At 41.0% G+C, this 20664-nt stretch overlaps 1 protein-coding gene across 13 annotated transcripts in view; it reads right to left on the reverse strand.

Moving 5' to 3' along the window:
• The window catches only part of Utrn (utrophin), a 502827-nt gene that overhangs the window by 265607 nt on the left and 216556 nt on the right, over positions 1 to 20664 (reverse strand). For all 13 annotated transcript variants that reach the window (XM_087636075.1, XM_087636021.1, XM_087636135.1 and 10 more), the window contains 8 exon segments: positions 20409 to 20581; positions 17832 to 17982; positions 16607 to 16782; positions 13149 to 13284; positions 11376 to 11525; positions 7883 to 7958; positions 5149 to 5354; positions 2764 to 2881 (listed from right to left, as the gene is read on the reverse strand). In XM_087636075.1, the coding sequence (XP_087492201.1) occupies positions 2764 to 2881; positions 5149 to 5354; positions 7883 to 7958; positions 11376 to 11525; positions 13149 to 13284; positions 16607 to 16782; positions 17832 to 17982; positions 20409 to 20581 (1186 nt within the window).

Consider the following 20664-nt stretch of genomic DNA (forward strand, 5'->3'; position numbering starts at 1 on the left):
TATTTACATGCCATACAGACTTACACGCAGTCAAGACATACACACACACACACACACACAGTTTTTGAAAAATGAAAAGATCATGGTTTAGTTGCAATGGGACAGTCTGGTAAAATTATTAAAGTTACATATGTTTATTGTAAATCATAAAGCTGTGGACTTAAAGAGTTTTTTAGAAGTCTGAGAGACGGGGCTGGGGATTTAGCTCAGTGGTAGAGCGCTTACCTAGGAAGCGCAAGGCCCTGGGTTCGGTCCCCAGCTCCAAAAAAAAAAAAAAAAAAAAACCTAGAAGTCTGAGAGACAAACGTGTCATAAACTCCATTAAACTGTTCACTGAGTTATAATTTTTTTAAAAAAACAGTCCATTGATACTCCCTGTTGTATGTTGTTTTCATAATCTAGGGAAATTGCTGAAAGTTTTAACTCAAGGGTAGGAAAGACAAAACCATCATGATAGTCTACTTCTCATAAGAACTTACGGCCAATTTTACTACAGGTACAGCTCACTGATTTCCACAAATGCAAGCTAAAGCATTGAGTGACAGCAAATACCACTGGTTTATCATTAAAATCATCCCACTCATTGTAAATTATATTTACATATAATTTATTACATATAGTTTTACATAAAATTACATATAATTTTACATAGTAAAAACTATTAGTGCCACAGGAGCTGGTAAGGGCTCTTTGCATACAATAATGATGAAGGCTAATTAGCTGGGGATGGGGATTAGAGGAGGAGAGGAAGAAGAGGAAGAGGGAAGAGGAGGAGGAGACAGATAACCAGAGATGGAAATAAGTGAGAAGGGAAAATATTCAGGAGATAGAAACCTTGTTGTCAAAGGGGGGGGCGCAGAGGAAGAGGGAGGAGGGGAGAGGCTGGAAGGAGGGGAGAAGGAAGGAAAGGAGGGAGGGACAAAGGGAGGGAAGGAGAGAGAGACAGAGAAAGAGACAAGAGAAAGAGAGAGAGAGAGAGAGAGAGAGAGAGAGAGAGAGAGAGAGGCGCAAGTATGTGTTAGGGTTGTTGCTCAGCCAAGAGAGTGCTTTCCTAGCATGCAGAAGATCCTAGGCTCAACCAGCAGTAACTGTCTAAGCTTGCCATGGGGCTGCCAGCCAGCAGCCAGCAGCCCACTTGCTCAGGAAGCAGAGGCAAGACACTCAGAAAGTCAAGGCAAGTTTGAAGCTCATGTGGGCCAAAAAAAAAAAGAAAAGGAGGAAGGAAAGAAGGAAGGAAGGAAGGGAGGGAGGGAGGGAGGGAGGGAGGAAGGAAGGAAGGAAGGAAGGAAGAAAGAAAGAAAGAAAGAAAGAAAGAAAGAAAGAAAGAAAGAAAGAAAGATCTATTAAAATAAGTCCTGAAAAGATGATCAGAAAGAAAAATGGAATGTGGCTGGAAATGGTTTGGTGCTGAAAACAGAGAAGATGTCCCACCAAGAGGAGGAGGAAAGAGGAGTCCAGAGTGCTGCCTCATAAAAGCTCCACGGTCAGTCAATTAGCAAAGTCAGAAAGACTGAAGGAAAGTGGCTCTTGGAGTAGAATAAGTCAGTGCTTTCCATCACTCAAAGTCTCCAGCGAACTGTCTCCTTCAGTAACCACTGTGCTCCATTTATTTTAAGAGCCAAACCCATCTATTATGCCTATAGCTATTCCCTCCCTCGAGAACAATTCAACTTTATTCGCCCAGTTTCTATTCTCACATGGATTTGAGACCCCTCACGGTCTGCCTAGCGGGAGAACCAGAGACCAGAAAGGTGAGCATGCACAGCCTGTGCATGGGAGAGAAGATTAGATCTGCAGCGAATTTATGGGGAAGGAGGCTGGAGCAGGAACTAAAAATAGAAAACGGCAGTCCACGGGGGAACATAGGTGGGTGGAAGGATTCACAAAGGGGGTGGCACGTGAGCTGCTGAGTAATCTCACCCCAGGAGAAGAGCAAAATTGAGGTTGGGAGGGGGTGAGTATGAATAAAATTAAATGGCCGGAATGTCAGGAGCTTTGGACAGGGATCCAGAATAGGTCTGCAGGGGACAGGGGCTGAGGAGAAAGATTATGATGGCCACCAGACACCGCTGTTGAGAGCCCACACTTGGTTCCATGTGTGACACAGACATAGGATCCTCAGCTCCAACACTAACTCCAAACAGGGACACTGGCTTGTTAGTGTCTCATACGTTCGTTCTGTTGGCTGCTTAATTTTCTTTTTAACTGAGCCATCCCCAAATGAAAGCCAATCACGTGGCGCGTATGGAGTGAATTCTCACATAAGCTGAATAGAAATGGTGACAGCCAGTCTCAGTGAGTAAGGCACGATGGGAGAATGGATTTATGTGACCGTGAGCTTGGCTAGCTTTATTCCGTTTCATGCCTTAAAAAATATATCCTAATGTTGGCCAGGCGTGGTGGTTCATGCCCTCAATCCCAGCACTCAGAAGGCAGAGGCAGGCAGATATTTTTACTTCCAGGCCAACCTGGTCTACAAAGCGAATTCCAGGACAACCATGGCTCTGTCTCAGAAGAAAAAAAAAATAGAAAAAAATCCAACTATAAGAGAAAAAAATTAAATGTATAAGAGTTCAGAAGGGAGGTATAGGTATGAAGAAAGTGTCAAAAAAATTGAAGAAAAAAGAGAAAGAGAAGTATTTTCTTCTAAAAGAAGAGTTCCGATTACCAAATAACATTTATTTCTAGAATAATCTCTGAAGATATGTTTGCCAGTGTTAAGGAAAAAGGTTGATAATATAAAGGACATTTCTTCAAACTTACATTTTCCCGTGATTGCTGTTCTCAAATCTGAACTGGAAGCTTTGTTTTTCAAATTCTGGGCCAATGTGAATACAAAATCCAGCTGAGGATGGCGCTGTTCTAAGTCAGCCTTTGTGATCTGCGAAGAGACAAGATCACTGGGATTTTAATGCATCCTAAGACAAGCCCCTAACTACAGAGCAGGTGCATTTTCCTCCTCTCAGGGACAATGAAACATTATCGATGGAGCAAAGGAAAACCAGTCAGAGTCAGAGGCCTTAGGTTCAAATCTCAGGTCTTCCATAACCAGGAAAGACATCTTCCCCCTCTGTGGGTCCCCCAGCTCAGTTGCATCAAGTCTAAGGACATTAAATCAAGGAACTCTCACTGAAAATGCTCTGAAAACATTAGCAATAATTGCTACTGACTCCTCATGTACCTGTCCTATATCAGATATGAACGCATATGTGAGTCCTTCTAGAACAGTGGTTCTCAACCTGAGGGTTGCAAGTCCTTTGGCAAGCCTCCAGGTCCCAACATGTTTATATTACAATTTATAACAGTAGTGAAATTACAGTTATGAAGTAGCAACAGAAATAATGTTATGGATGGAACTGCATTAAAGGGGCCCAGCGTGAGGAAGTTCGAGAACCACTGCTGTAGAAAGATTGAGAACGGCATATTAGAAAAGCAGTAATTACAGTAACTGCAAATGAATCAACTTAATAAGCCACCCTTTTTTTCATGGACTATGTGTCTTAGCTGATAAATAGAATGAGGGCTAAGAATTCCAGGAAGAGTCCATTCTAATTCTAGAATTAATAAATAGCAAAAAGATTAGAAAACACAATTCACAGTCGGTACAAACACTGTGTCAAAGGATTTGTCCAGCCAGCTCCCTCTGGGCAAACTACTTCTCTACACCTCAATGACTCCTACAGGAATAAGTATGTCCAAATGAGTGACTCCTATTCCAGTTCTAGATCCCAGAGCTTCTGTGAATGCTGCTGACTTTCTTCCTTCTGCACAACAGACTCAAAACTAAATCACTCAAATGGTCATCTGTGCTTTGCTTCTCCTCCTCCTTCCTCTACATCCTCTGCTGGAAACGGCATCATCTCAGCCCCTCACAAAGGCTCACAGCTTTGCACGCCCCTTCCCAAAGAGCCAAGTTGCCTTTTCCAAAAGAAAAAAACATTTCTTGCACAAATGTTGACCCTAAAGTTTCTTATCAACCCCCAAGCCCCTGCCTCCTGTCCCCTACAATAGAATGGTACTCACTTTATTTCTCATAATCCCACCTCCTGCTCCCATGGTTACTGAAGCAGCCCCTCCTCAGCTTGTCTCCTCTAACATGTGGCTGACACTTCCCTGGGACATTCATTAGAAGCTATTGTCAGAGAAAACCACCTGCTTGATGTGCCCACCTCCTTGACCTTTTAAAACAACAGCGCTCAATCTTCCTAACGCTGCAAACCCTAATACAGTTCCTCAGGTTGTGGTGACCCAACCATAGAATTATTTTTGTCGCTACTTCAAAACTGTATAATTTAGCTATCATAATTTGAATTGTAATATATTGTTTTTCAGTGGTATTAGGCGATTCCAAAATGGCAGAGACCCACAGGTTGAGAACCACTGGTTTAGGAGCTCAACATCCCTGGTGATCTGGGAGTGAATCAGCACCTACCATACCAGACTGTTATGACAGCAGTGAGATAATAGATGTGACAATAAGAAAATATTCAACGCGTATCAAGCACTTAGTAGATACTATCATTGGCACTATTTTATTATGCATTTCTATCTAAAATGTTCTTTTCAGTGTTACTCTGTAACAGATAAGCTATAACCCAGCATATACTAAGCATGGAAAAAGAATTTTCCAAGTTGCTACCTGGTAGTCCATATTCTGTAAGAGGAAAAAAAATACATATATCATCAGAAGACATTCATTTCTAAGGTCAGAAATGAAATGAACTCCTTATCGAATCTCGAATGAAAATGAAGGCTGAGAAATTATTCTGCACTGAGCTTGGGCATTAAATGGAAAGGTAGCTACCAGTCATGGGCTGTCCGGCTTTACCGTCTCAGTGCTGAACTTTCACACTGAGCCTTCAGTTCTATTTGATCAACCTGAGCTAATGGAAGAAAAGCTTTTCTCTTCAGAGTTACCCCTGCATGGCTGCCTGGCTTTACCATCTCAACACGAAAATTTCACACTGGGCCTTCAGTTCTGTTCAACCTGAGTTCACGGAAGAAAAGCTTTTCTCTTCAGAGTTACCCCTGGATGGCTGCCTGGCGGAGAAAGAATACTGCAAAGCTTGTTTTCCCTAAATTTAGGATAAACAGCAGAGACCCAAGGAGAGGGCACCACCCCGGCGAGCCTTCACATTCTGCACCTACTTTCATCCGGGAAACTGTCTTATTGATCTCCTTCACGTCCCCCACAGTGACAATGTTGGACTTCAGCATTTGGTCGATCAACACCAGCCAGTCAGCCAGTTCGGTGATGGTTTTATCCAAATCAGCAGGAACTGAGATCTCGGGGCCACGCAGAGGAGCATCCGATGCAGATGATACTAGCGCCACCTTTTGGACATTGGGATGAGCTGAAACAGGAGATGTAGCAAAAGGGGAAATAATCAACAGGATGCACTGATGGACATACGGAGTGAGGACATGCTCACATGTGTATTTAAGTAAAATTTCAGTTCTCCGAGAAGTTATTTTTAGGTTGAAATGGCACGAATTAAGACCACCACATGCATTTAATAGCCATAGATCCAATACAACACAGCCCTATCAACAGTGCACATACAGTCAACATTAACACAAAAAACAAAGCATTGAACAAAACGCGAGTGAACACACGCACACACCATGATACAATTAGAAGCATCATTTCATTGTGTCAGGATACCTTAATTATAAGGCAAATGTATTCCTAATTTTTCTGTTCTTTTCATTTAACTTTACGGCATATTCACCCTTTATTTTACCTCTCTGTCTCCACACACTGTCTGAGACACAGGGTCTCAAAGTGTAGCCCTCCTGAGTTCTCAGATTAAAAGCCCACGCCAGCACGCCTGGACTGCACGTCTCATCCTTATCTAACATAATGTGAAGATCTACGTAGGAAATGACACAAACATTCACTGACTTTGACAACACTCCTTCCTTCCGCTACACATCGGGCCCGCATGCAGAATTCTCCTGAAATCCATTCCTTACCGAAGAGCTTAAGGGGAAAATCTTTTTGTCTACAGAACTTTCCATATTTCCAATCTCCAATGTAGCAGAGATTTCCAAAGTAAAATCACTGGATCAGACAACATTTTTAAATTCAGGAATTTAACCTCCTTGCCAAACAGAATTTGCATATCCAACAACTAACAGGGCTGCATGTCTGTGCAAACCTGATCCCATTATTGGAATAGACGTATTACTAATGAAGCTCTGTTCATGCTTCTGAGCCAAATACGGTGTATTTAGCATCTGTGTGCTTTGGTTTGGGTTTTTGTTTTTTGTTTCGTTTGTTTGTTTCTTTGTTTGGAATCTGCTTCCTTATCAATTTGGAAGAAAAGATCGCCCCTTGCCTCCGAGATGAAAGCAACATTACTGTCTGGGCTGGGGTTTTTTTTTCCTCCTATTTTATTTTTGAAATGTGCCTGTCCTCCCTTCCTCTCTCTCCTCCTCCTCAAGTCCTTTTACTTTGTAACTACTCACGTCTTAAACAAACTTGAGGAAACCGAAATCTTTCTGAGGGGAGCTGTCCTCCTATGGTTTTATTTTATTTTATTATGTTTATTTTATTTATCGTTGTTCCCATTTATTACTTATCTATTCTTAATTGGATTTTTTATTTTTATCTTATTTTTATTTATTTATTTGAGTTATTTGATTTTTATTTACTTTTGTTTTTTGTTATTTACTTTTGTTTTGATTTTTATTTACTCCTTTTGTCCGAGGAACCTGTTCTCTCCTTCACAGCAGCAGAAGGATCTCACGTGCTCTCCCCAGAGGTTTTAAAATAAATTCTTGTCTTCTCCAAAGATTGGGTGAATGTCTTCTTTCTCTGTTTTGTACTTGTTTTAGTTTTTATTTCTGTTACATGTATGAGTGTGTGCCTGGATATATATACTCACATCCTATGCATGCCTGATGCCTACAGGGGCCAAAAGAGGCCATCTAGTCCCCAGGAAAATGGCAGCAAGCTACCATGTGTGTGCTGGGGGTCAACCTTGGATCTTCTGGAAAAACAGTCAGTAGTCTTAGACACTAAGCCACCTCTTCGATCCCTTGCTTTTGTTTTTGTTTTTGTTCTTAGTTTGTTTTTGTTTTTTTGTTTTTGTTTAAGAGAAGTTGACAGTTGGTTTCAATGCAACATGCAGTTAAGACAAAAACTAAGTCTACCTGGCACCTAGTATAAATTCAGTACAATTCTAATAAAAAGCCCCAACAGGTATGCATGCAGCTTGGCAAAATCATAGATACAAATTTCTAGTTGTTCAATAAGAAAGAAAGGGACCCTCTTCTTCCCCCGAAAAAAGGCTTATAAAGATATTTGTATAAGGAGATCTGCCTGCCAGCTATTGAGTTACAGCTTTGACCAACAATAATAAGCTCAGATTTCCAAACAGAAGCCCAGGAGAGAAGACCCATGGTGCAGAGGAGCAGAACACAGTGGCCAGCTGAGTTAGCCAGGCCACAGTGACAGTGGCTATATGGACTACTTGCGACGGATAGAAGGAAATAAACAGGAATCATGAGAAAACACACAGCGCTCTGAATAACTAAAGGAGTATTTGCTGGTGCATGGCTTCCTGGGAGATGCAGCCCTCGAGACCCCACCATCAGGGGTTACACCCGATGACTTGAAAAGGTGCATCTCTTCATTAAATTAGCTCAATATTTTCCACCTTTCCCCCTCCTTCCTTCAGTAGGACCCATGGCCATCCAGGTACATCTTTGACTTGGGAAACAACAAGTCTTTCCCCGTGCTGAGCATCCAGTCTGAATTCAGATTATGAACAGCAATTGTGTATTGTTTTTCATTAAGTTCTTCCAATAGGATGCTCACACTGTAAGTCTGTCTGTGTTGATAAAAATAACTCCGAAAGAACAAACGCATTCTTACCAGCAATCCTTGTCTGTGGGGCAGAGCAGGGGTCTTGGGTGCGTGTCTTCAGTAGGCTAGGCACCTCTCTGCATATCTGTAGCATCAAGAACACACGAAGAAGACAAAGATGATTGTATCTTCAAAAGACAACCACTCTTCTAAACGACAGCTCAGTTGATTTTCTTTCAGTTTCCACCTCAGCTTGCATCTGCATCTTCACCACCCACTGCAATCTTACTGGAGACCTTACCTCCCCTGACATCAAGGGCAAGGATGCCAAGCAGTGACTCCCAGGATGCCAACCAGGCCTCATGTGTGACTCATTTGTACCATTGAAGCTGCCTATTTCCGTCACAACTCCTGTCCTGTAGATACCCCATGAGTCTGACCAATCTCCTGCTTCTCTAAGTTTCCTTCACCATCTGTCAAATGTCATCACTGTGCAGGATAAACCTTTGATCTTTTTCACTCTTCATTCCCAACACGGAGTTTTCAGAGGCTCAAGAACTCCCCACAATAATATACCGTCCACTCAGCTTTCTGTCAAACAGATATTCGGACATATCCAAACTTCAATTCATGAGTCTATCTTTCCGGGAACTGCCTTTTGTAAGCATCTCTCAAAACTCTACCGCATTGCTTCATACCCTGACTCCATCCTTCAAGGCAGTATAGCTACGGAATCCTTCTAACGCAAGTCTATTTATAAATAACCAACTGCTGTCTATTTCCCTCAAAGTAGTGAATTCTTCTCATGATGGAGCCCAAATTCCATAGAGCACCACATCTGGTCAATGTAGCAGACTCTGGTCTCTGAGACAATGTCTCAGGTGACTTTTATGTAAAAGTCTATTGTGGAACACAGATGCACGTCACTGATTCTGTGTCCTCTAGAGCCTTCCACTTGCTGCATTTCCCCTGTACAAAGCCTGTTCCTTCATCCTCCACCTAAGCCGCACTTATCTTTTATTTATAACTTAGCCTAGATAAGATCTTCTCCCACAGGCCTTCCTTGGTTACTCTACAGTATGCTAAGTGTCCCCCGGATGTTCCTCGATTCCAATTTTTAATGGTTGGTCTCTTTGTTTTAACCATGACAAACTTTCCGGGTGATAAAAAAAAAAAAATATCGTTTTTTCCTATATTCCTCATCCTTAACGCGGAGCCCTGCCTGAACCAGGGATGTAGTGAAAACCTGCTAAGTATATAAAAGAATTCAATGAGTAAAATATTCCAGAGTAGCAGTTCCTAACATGTGTGAGATTCGCCCCACAGAAAGCACTGCTGCCCAAAGTGGACAATATTAAAATCTATGTTAATTGAATTCCTGCAGTTAACAGAAGCTTCAATGCTGTCTATCACCGTGCTCCCCAACTGACGACAGTACCCTTTTCTCTGCTATCCCAACCAAAACCCTCTGTGCTCCCTAAAAATGTATGCTCTGGATGAACATATACAAATGGATTTGGAAAATGACACAGGAGCCAAAATCTCCAGAGTGGAGAGTCGAAGAGAGAGCATCAGATAAACACAGAGAGAGCAGCAAAGCAGTCTGTGAGAGGCCTTATAAGTCTCAGGAAGGACAATTGGCTTTTACACTCTGCAAGACGGGAAATCATTAGTGGACATTGTTCGGAGAGGGACTGGGTCTCACTTACATCTTAACAAAGCTTTGGCTACTATGCAGTGACAATGAGGAGAGACCAGGGAGGAGAGCTTTTCCAGAGAGGATTGTGGCTTGAGACAAGTAATACAAAGTAGCAAAATGTAGTTCAATTTATGCTATGACTTTTCTAATGTAAAGAAAGCTGAAGCAATTTATGGAACAAGTATCTACATATCAAAAAAATACCCTTATCTGCCTTATCACATGTAGCTGTCCACCTGTCCTTCCAAGCATCCATGGAGTGCATGGAAGAAGTCAATGACTGGGACTTCAAAGAACTGGTGGGAGGGGTGTGTGTCAGTCTGGGTCTGTGTGTCTGAATATGTAAGAAAGGGAAAAATTAATCTCTTAATTGAGTTATAGTTTACATATATAATTTATATGCCATTTTAATGACTCGGGATTTCTGATTTAGGCAATAATAAAGACATATATGCCACTAACTGAGGAATGAGATATACAATGAGGCCCAAAGGAAAGGTAGAAATCAGGAGTTCAAGTTTTGAGACATCTATTAACTGTCCAAAGGCATTGAACGTCCAAGTGTAGAGCACAGAGAAAGATTTAGGCCAGAGATGCAGATAACAGTTGACCACCTGGACAATAATTCAGAGTCACAGAGGCTGGATCTAGAAAGCACACACAGATAGTCAGACACAGCATAACACTACCTCACTCCTCATCGCTTATCCTTCTCCTCTTTCCTCCTACTCTCTTCCTCTCAAGATAGGATCTCACTGTGTAGCCCAGGCTGGCTTTGAGGAGACTCTCCTCCTACATGAGCCCCCTAAATGTCAAATGTCAGAGCTACAGCGTTATACCAACACATTCCACAGGACTTCCAGTCTGACAGAACTGAAAAGAGTAAAGTGAGGGACAGTCAAGGGTGAGACACATCCATCCCATGTCCTAAATGGACTCCATACATCCACCTAGCTGGTACCCAGACAAAATAAAGAGAATCCTATGATTAGATTTACCTTTAACCATTTCCACTGAAAAACAAAGTAATCATATAAGAAACATAACTCCCATTTTAGTTTAATTTTTGTCAATTTGTTATTAAATTCCACTGTAACCTAATAATAGAAACATACTAAAGGATTAGAAATCACCAAAAATAGACAGACGTGGGAAAGTCTTGTTCAACATCAAGAAGCTATCTTAAGGTCTTTATTTTCAGAACATAATTACTGGCATTTTATCGCCAAATTCCAATTGACAATCATAATGTGAAATATAGACAGTCCCTGGAACAAAGAATCCCATGCAAAGTAAAAAAATATTCTTTGAGAATACATGTGATAGTGAATGAAAATATATATTATGAATAATATATATATATATATGCATGGAAAAAACACACATATGCCAAACCTGTATCTACACACTTAGAGCAGCAGCAAGAGAACAATTCTTTAATCAAGAAATCAGTAACTAGGGGTCAGCAAGACAACTCATCTGATAAGAGTGCTTGCACCAAGTCTTACAACCTTAGGTCAATCCAGGGAACCCACATGGGAGAAGAGAACCAATTCCCAAAAGTTGTTCCCTTACCTGTGGTACTCCTCCCTCTCCCCCTCCCCCTTTCCCTCCCTCTCCCCCTCCCCCTTTCCCTCCCTCTCCCTCTCCCTCTCCCTCTCCCCCTCTCCCTCTCCCTCTCCCCCTTCTCCTCCCTCCCTCCCTCTCCCCCTCCCTCCCCCTCTCCCTCTTCCTCTTCCTCTCCCCTCCCCCTCCTCCTCTCCCTCCCTGTCTCTCTCACACACACTCACACACACCAAAGCAAGCCTAATTCTCAAAGTCAATGGACATGAGGAACATGTTACAGGATCCCCACATGCATACCTTGGTCCACATTGTATTTACATTCCTCAAGCTTTCTGAAAGATTATCTCTCTCGCACAAACTCAGATTTTTGTCTGAAAGCATTTCCAGTTCGGCTCTGTTCAGCCACTTAATGTTTTCAGCCTGAGCGTCCATCTCTTGGGCTAAATCCTGAAACAGCAAACGGCCGTGGTTAGAAGGCTGCTCTGAGGGCACGGACATACAGTCAGGTGCATGTTCCTAAACGTTTACACACTTTCATTATTATTATTCCTAATAGAGTGTATATGTTGGTAGGAGGGACATACATGTGAGCTCACAATCTAAAAGAAGGCATAGAGTTCCTGGGAGCTGTAGTTACAGGCAGTTGCAAGCTGCCTGCCTGACATGGGTGCTGGGAACTGCACTTGGGGCCTCGGCAAGAGCATTTAGTGCTCGGATCTGCTGGGCCAACACTCTAGGGCCAACAGCCCCTTCACCAGGGTCAAACTAGATTTAACTTGTTAAGGTTCGTCCTGATCACTGCTCTGTCTCTCCACCTTAACATACTGCCCCACCCTCTGTCAATCTTCCAAATACTTTATGAACAGGATATTTGAAGAAAATTCTTGACTCTTTACATAAATTAGGAATATCCTCAGACTTCAAGAAAAAAGTTAGTGAACAATTTCCCATCGTTCCTAAACGTTTCCTTCTCAAAAATACTTCGACCATATGTCTCTATGGCAAAACCACTTCTCAAATTAGTTAACATGGTTTTATATGTGGGTGCATATATATTTTTTTAATCACATTCAAATACAATTTTTTGTGTCATTATTTTAAATGTGAGTGGGTGTGCATGCACGAGTGTGTGTGTGTGTGTGTGTGTGTGTGTGTGTGTGTGTGTGCAAGCACCATGCATGCACACAGGTGGAGATCAGAGGACAAATCTGGGAGTCAGTTCTCTCCTTCCACCTTACTTAAGTGGGGTTTCTCTTGTCCTGAGGACCCAGGCTAGCTGGCCCTCAGGAACCTGAGTAATTCTCCTGTCTCTACCTAGCATCTGTCTGCAAGAATGCTGGCACTCCAGAGGCTTGCCTTCACATGCAGATTGTTAACGCTGGCTGGGGGACAGAATCAGGTTACCAGACAACCAGTGAGTGTCTTATCTGACGAGCCATCTTACCATGTCCATGATTCTCTTGGGAAATAAATTCTTGTTCAATGTTCTACTATCAATGTCTCAATTCTTAATATGGACACAAATGCCTATGGATCTGAATATTGCCAGAGATTTGGTGTTTAGGTATCTATTATATCTACGTATTTTTATAGACTGTGTGTGCATGTGTGTGTGCATGTGTGCAGATGTATGACCATCCCAAACTCCTGTTGAAGAAACTCTGCTGCACAGTAACCCTCAGCCTGCATCAAGCCGCCATGAGGTAACTGCACAACACCCAGGATTCTCTTGTAAAAGTCGCCGTGATGAACAATAGCCAGCAACTACCTTCCAAATGTAAAGGCAAAAACTATACTCCATGGCTGTGCTGTGTTCTACGTCACCTTAAGATCGTCTCCATCTTTTAATCAAACATCAAGGTCAGAGTTACTAATCTTTGGTTTGATCTCTGCATCACCAAAACAATGAAAACTAATGGAGATTTTTCAAACAAAAGAACTCTTTCAAATTTACCACACTTATCATGAAGGACAGAGTTGTGCCTCCCTCTCAGTTTCAGTCAAAACTATTCCTCAAGTGTACTGATCCTGCATTAGAAGGCTCTGTAAATCTACAGACAAACTCCTTACTGTTAATTCCCACGGGTTTTCTTCCGGGTCAGGGGTTGATCTCTTCTGCACCGAGTTCTCCACTTTTGTTAACCAGCAGACGACCTCATCCAGCCGTTTCCTGTACCCCGACACCTGCTTACTTTCTCCTTTTAGCCTAAAAGAACACAGTACGGAAAATATTGACAGAAATTACTGAGTAAGCAAAACAGTGTACATTTGCTTTGGAAACCCTGACCCCATAGCCTCAACAGAAAGAATTTCTAATAATTATATTAAGTGTGTATTTTTAAATGAACATTAACAGTCATGTATACAGACCACCTTACTGAAGATTATGTACAAGACTAAAGGGATTTTTTTCCTTATTTCAGACACACTGAAAACTCTTATCTTCTCACCATAAAAATGAAATGGCAAGTTAATATAAAAATGTTTAAGTTGGCTATTGCTATATAATACAGTAAGTTAAGGATAAATAAAAACATCCTTGTGTAAAATAAGGAAAGATGAATAATTATCCGAGTTCTCCATGGAGACAGGAAGACATCAGGTTTTCTTTTATTCACAAGGTCACGGTGTTTGTCCACTGTACCCACTGACAGCAAATATGAGTAAGGAAAGTGCTGAGAATTGAAGTCTTGTACAAGTATTAGACAAACATACATGATCGACTAGTTCATTAAAGTAAATATAATATATGCACAGGGTGTCACATTACATAAAGGAGATGAAGGGAAGATCCAGCCAAGGTCTGAAGGGCGCACGTGAGACCGCAGGCAAGAGGACATGGAGAGCGGAACTCCCCAGTAAGACTCTTTAAATGGTGTAAAAATAACACCTAGGGTTACCAGCATCTGACAGAAAATGAGGTATAAGCAGAGCCAAGATGACGAGTAAGACTGCAGATTTAAGAAAATAAAGTTTGGAAGCTGTTGAGAGCTTAGTGGAATCGTTACTTTTAAGCTACTGCAATTAGACCCTGATTGAAAACTGAGTACGACACTTTAATAAATTACTCCGTCTCATCCCTAACGGGAACTAACGTTCTCAGGCTACCGCTTATATTTTAGCCATAAAAAGCATAAAGTGATACAATACATACAACAAAATATGCATATAGTGCATATTATGTCAATGTGCTATATATAATTATATGTTAACATTACATAATAATAACAGTCACAGTGGAAAGATATAATAATTAACTTTTTAAACCTAATGAAATTGCTTAAGATATAACTTATCTTTAAAAAAATGCACTTCGAGATTTAAAGAAATATCAAATGAAGCAATGATGGTGGCGATTGAAATCATAATAAAATGTAAAAAATAATTTAATCTAACAACTTTAGAAACACCCAAAACACTTGTATAGTTCTTTTGTTTCGGAAATACTGAAAATTGCCAATGTTTCATAATCACGACTACTTTGATGCTCTAAAACTAGAACTAGTATTATCAAGTAATTTCCATCTGCAAAACAGCTAAATATAATATACACTTTGTTATCTATAAGCATAGAAACAAACTCTAAATTCCTGGCCAAACGCTGGGTAAGACTGCCTATTAAGGAAGGACACCATAAACTGTAAACGTGCAAATATTTACCTTCAGGCACTCAGTACAAAATCAAACTAAGCAGCGTGGTAATTCTCAATGACCCTGAACCTCTTGGGGTCCCAAAGAGGCGCCAACACAAATAGGTTAGAGAACAGAAGTGAATTTCAGTATGAATTTCTGAAAACCAATATTGCTGTGATGAAAATACAGGAAGCTGAGAAAGAGACTCATTACTCCTCTCACTTCCAAAAGCTTGAGTGAAGAGTGTGTCGAGGCCATCTTGTAGGTTGGGGAAGAATGGCTTCCACACACCACAGAAGCCCACTTGAAAACCAAGGGGTGTTTCTGCAGCTCTTGTCAATATTTTGCCAGCATCAGGTTTCTGTTTTTTAAGAAAACCTGACCATTTATTATTATATAAATTAATTTTTATTATTGATATTAATTATCAATTGTTTTATTATTAAATATGTGGCATTTTATTATAGAGTCTATGAGTATAATAATTGATTGATAATACTAGTAATGGTAAATTAATATTAATATTAATATATTACTATAACAATAATCTGATTATTGCAGAAGAGCATGATCCATGAGAATTCATGAGCACGGCACGTAGGTAATTCAGAGGTACCTCCCTTGTGACCTCCTCTCTTGTCTCCTCATCAGTCCATCTCTCTCACAGCCATGCATGTGGCCCTTCTCTTGTCTCTCATCTGCCCATCTCTCACAAAGACGAAACTGGTAACCTTCTTGAGAGAAGATGTAGAACTGGGAGTTTTTAGTACCACACCCATGGCTTCATGAGAGCAAGGCCAAAGCAGTCTGTTTAACTCACAGACTGTCACCTGCACAACTGAGACCCAAAATAAACACTCTCTCTTTATAAGCTAATCATCTCGATTATGTATTACTGCTGCAGAAAGGCTCACCCTAGTAAGAATTCACAGAGAATTGCCCTAAATGCCTTGAAACTCAGCTTCTGTATTCCTCTTCCTTAGTACCGAACTCCACAGCCCACCTTTCCCGCCTCCGTGTCAACATCTTCCTGTGGATGTTTGCCTTGGTCACACTTTTTTCCTTTCAACTTCATCTTTTCAGTCTGAGCTCTTAGTGATGTTTGAATGCCCAGTGTGAGAGCATATTGATAAAACCGATTAAATTAATTGACCCCTACCAATACACAGAAATAACACACCAGGAGAACAAGCTCAGGAGAAAGTATTGTAAGAACTGGATATTTTAAATGTTCGCAATAAAAAGTTAAAACGTACACATTTCTCAAATACTATCTCATTTAACCCTCAAGCAACTGCCTGACATTATAGCTTTCTTCTGTAGAAGGGAAACAGTGATCAGAAGTCCTCTGGTGGGTGACTAGCACGATGTATTAACCCTAAAGGTGCAAGAGAGGAGCAATACCTCCGTGCGGCTAATAGCTCTCCATCTGGATATAAGTAAGGCCCGTTCAACAAAATGAAAACCATGCCTGGTACTGGAAGCCTAGACAGCGACCCAAGGTTAGTGAAGTCATGGAACCTGGATGTGCTCTTACAACCACCACTTACCTAAACCAACATCATTCATAAGTACAGAAACGTCTTCTCTCGGATAATTCTAATTCTGATCCTTCATCAAAGAAACCTCACTTTGCAACAGAGACCATTTCACATGGGTGCCGGAGATCAAAGCAAGGGTCACCGTGTTTACGTGGCGAGCACGTTATTGACTGAGCCGTCACCCCAGCCCCAGAGAATTTATACATAGGAAATTGACAGCCTATAAGCTGTAATAAGGAACATGGACAATGGAAGTCTTAAATGTCTGTAATATTTATATCATGGTATAGATCAGCTTCTATACCATGAAATCTTCATCCCCTCTGCTTAAAACATTCAGAACTGAATCCTCACCTGGGCTGCAGATCCTTCACCTCAGCTACAAGAGCACTCCAGCGCTGGTTTAAACTGGCCAGTTTATCCTTCAGAAAGCTTGCATCTGAGGGGCGGAGTCTCTGTACAATGTCTTCTCCCTTTTGGTTTACATCAATCAAGCAGGGCTGGTGGCTGCTGAGGCCGTCTTCCAGTTCCTGGGACAGATAACACATTACGAATTTCTACCCCTCAGTCAAACTGTCCCAATACCTTCAGTGTGCCCAAGTGGTTAAGCATGTAACTCAAACTTTCACAAAAAACAAAAAACAAAAAAAACAAAAAACAAAAAAACAGTACCACATTGACAAGTGAGGGGGAGGCAATGTACTCAACTCCCCATGAACTATCTTTAGAAAATACATTTTGAAAATGTACTAAAGGGCTGGAGAGATGGCTCAGTGGTTAAGACCCCTGACTGCTCTTCCAGAGGTCCTGAGTTCAAGTCCCAGCAACCACGTGGTGGCTCACAACCATCTGTAATGGGATCTGATGCCTTCTTCTGGTGTGTCTGAAGACAGCAACAGTGTACTTATACATAATAAATAAATAAATCTTTACAAAAAAGAAAGAAAAAGAAAATGTACTAAAACAAGAAACACTTTTGGCAAGGGAAGCCTGAGCACCTGTGTGCTCCACTACTCTCTTTAGGGACCTATTGTGTTGGTGGGTTCACTCTGCTGGGGTGCTACACAGTCAAGGCTAAGTCCTACAAGAGGCTTGCTCTGTCCATAGAGAATAGACTTTCATGAAAATAATTAATGATTACAAAAGAAAGGGAAAAGAAAAACCTGCTTTGTGTGATAGGGACACAAAGCAGAGGTGAACAGACATACACTTTTCTGCCTTAGGTACAATTTTTTTGTGTTACTATGAATATAAAATTTCCTGAAGAGAAATGTACCTTAATTTTTTAAATTAATATTTTAAAAATACTTAAAAAAATAACTCCCTCTCTCATTAACAACCTAAAAATACCTTCTCTTTTTTTTTTTAACTTCTTTAAAACCTGGATTATAAATTGTACGATGACCAATGTTTCCTAGAATTTTAAAACTGGGAACTAGACATAGTGGGGGGAAAAGTACAGTGATAAAAAAGAAATCAAGAGAATTGGTTCCAACTTCTGTGCTGCATCTCAGCCATCACATCTGAAGGACCATCCCACCTTCCTGCACACCCTGCCCCTGGGATGGGACACACTCACCAGCTGGTGTGTCCTAGCTTTCTCCAGGTCCAGGCTGCCATCTGGAGCACAAGTGCCTACCAGCAGGTCCTCAGCTTCAGACAGCCACTGCGTGAGGTCATCAAGGTCACAGTGGAACTGCTTCCATTCTTCCACAGCCCTGGCGAAGGACCTGGAGCACAAGAAATAGATTCAGTGGATCTTCAAGCTTCCTCAGAGCTAACCAAATAATCGTAATAAAAAGTCAGTCAATCAAATCTCGTTTCAACAGAACCATTTAAATTGAGTGTGTTATGTTGAAAAGGCGTTTGCCCTCTGTGACTTACACAGACACTTCTGATTAATCGTAGGCAATGTTAATCCATCCGAATTTATTCCCTTACCATTTAAGTATAGAGAAACATAAAGACATGGTTAATTACTCTCCTCTCTTAGAAGTATGTGGCTTCACTGACAGAAGGCTTCATTTCAAATTAAAACAAAGTAAAAACAAGTTAAAATGAAGGCCAAGAAAAAGAATAACTCTTCTAGAACATGGAAGGGAAATTTTACATACTGGATGAAGAAAGTGACAGCTTACAAATAAAAACATAGCACTTAGTTAAAATTAATGGTACACGAAGGCATAATTAGTACAACTGAATGAATACAAAATACATAACTTGAAGTGATGACATTCTTGCTAACGGTAAAGACAGTGAAGAGTTGTTGGGGAAACATTGATCATTTGTTTGACAACAATGAGGCAGATCAGAGTTAGTAAGTGTTTAACTGTAGAGGCCCAAAAAGTTGCTGAAGGACTTTTTGAAAAGTAGAGGCGCGTGCACCAGGCACGCGCACCGTACTCATGGTACTGAAGCTGCAGGACAAAGTAAGACCTGGGATCTAAACAGAGCACAGACCGACATCAAACTCTGATTAAAAAAAAAAAAAATGATAGATCGTTTCACGGAAACGTGAACTCAAGCAAGTAAGGTTGTTTCAAAACATACACCATTTCTTCACACACAGCAAATGTAAGGCATAGATCTGTAAGTTCTGTTAATTGCATACAATCATAAAGGGAATAAGTATACGATATAATTTCATATAACTGAACTGGCTCTACATCAAAGGGTCCAGGCCATTCTGAGTGCCATACAAAAGGCTGTAGATACAAATAAACAAAAATATATATACATAATATCTTCCAGGTAGAAAACAACATTTTGAAGGAGTAAGTGGCAAGCCCTTGGTTTAAAAGATGAGCCATTGCTGGTACAAGGGACCTTCAAATCCCATTGTGAACACGGTGAAGAAAGTCAACATGGAAACTATCACTGTAATACTGGTGAAATGTTCCTGTCAGTGCTAGCCAGAGTGAGAAAGGAAGGGCGAGTTTATAAATACCCCCGGCAGGGTACAGTAGCCAAGGTCACGGTAGAATACAGACACAGTTTCAACATCTTGCTTGTCTTCACGTAATAACCAAGGGCTGTTAACTGTTGAAAGGGCATTTAACTGTTGAAATGTCACCCACAGGCTTGTGGGTTACAACACATGGTCTCCAGCTGGTGGCGCTGTTTGACGTAGTTGGGGAAAACTTGAGAAGACATAGCCTCACTGGAGAAAGCACATAGCTTGGCAGAGGCTTTGAGGTTTTATTTTACCTCTTCTTTCTGTTCTCCCTACACTTTCTGATTGCTGACAAAATGTGACCAGCCAGCCTCCTTCTCCTGTGGCCATGCCTTGCCTATCCAACAACCCTTCCTTTTTAAGTTGCTTTGATCCACACTTGTGTCACTAGTACAGAAAGTAACTACTACACCTGTTCTAACAAAAAAACATACAGGGATGTACAGAAGGATGTTCACTAACTGCACAAAGACAATGTTTAATAAACTTGCATAGCAGCAAAGATCGTTAAAGCCTATTTCTTCACTGATTGAACAGTCACGTGGACTATAGAGCTAAAAAAATTTAACCATATGATGCTTTGCGTTTGTATCTGAACATTTCCAATGTATTGCTCTGTGGTAAATTATCTGTTACATGGCACTTTTGTTGGGCTCTTTCACATTGTATTTGCATTCCACTATATTCACAACTACTGGAGAAAAGAAAATAAATCACACCCATTTTTCTCTACTCCTATTCGCAGGCCCCTGTTTGAAGTCTAATAACAAAAAAAGCTCTAAAACATTCTATTAAGCTGAAGGATACAGAACAGGAAAAAAAAACAACAGAAAGAAAGGGCTTGTGGCTATATCTGAATTCAATTACTTGAGGCTTCTTCTGGTGTCCGTCCACATTAATCATGGCATGTAGGAGAAGGGAACATTAATAAAATCCTTTCTAATTAAAAAAAGAGACTTATTGTTATGCTAAAAAACTAAAGGTGTCCTCATATTATTAAGATATCACGTGCTAAATGGCTGTGTGCCCGTGGACGCATTTCTCTTAAAGGAATGAAGCTCCTGTCTATTTATTAATCGGGTCCTATTAGAACTATGTGGAAAACGGTTTCCATGATCCTCACGTACACATGGACACTTTCAACGACCCATGAACCTGTCCTTAAGTTCCTTCAGAGTAAACATCCATTTAGCTCACACTTACCCTCTCCGGTCGCTGTATAACCTATTCACTCTGTCCCACTTTGCGTTCAGCTGAGAGAGCATGTCCCTGATCTGAATGGCTTCGGGACCAGAGGCTTCGAGGATGACATCGGGCTGCTTCTCATGAACTGCTGCGAGCTGCTCTCCGAGTCTGTCCAGCTGATCTTTGATTCTCTGCAAGCACATCATTGTACAGAAACAGAGTCCAGTGAAGTAACGAAAACAGAATCACGGCTAAAGATGACACTCGTTTAGAA

The sequence above is a fragment of the Rattus norvegicus genome, chromosome 1 (assembly GCF_021556685.1).
Source record: "Rattus norvegicus strain SHRSP/BbbUtx chromosome 1, alternate assembly SHRSP_T2T, whole genome shotgun sequence".
Taxonomy (NCBI): Eukaryota; Metazoa; Chordata; class Mammalia; order Rodentia; family Muridae; genus Rattus; species Rattus norvegicus.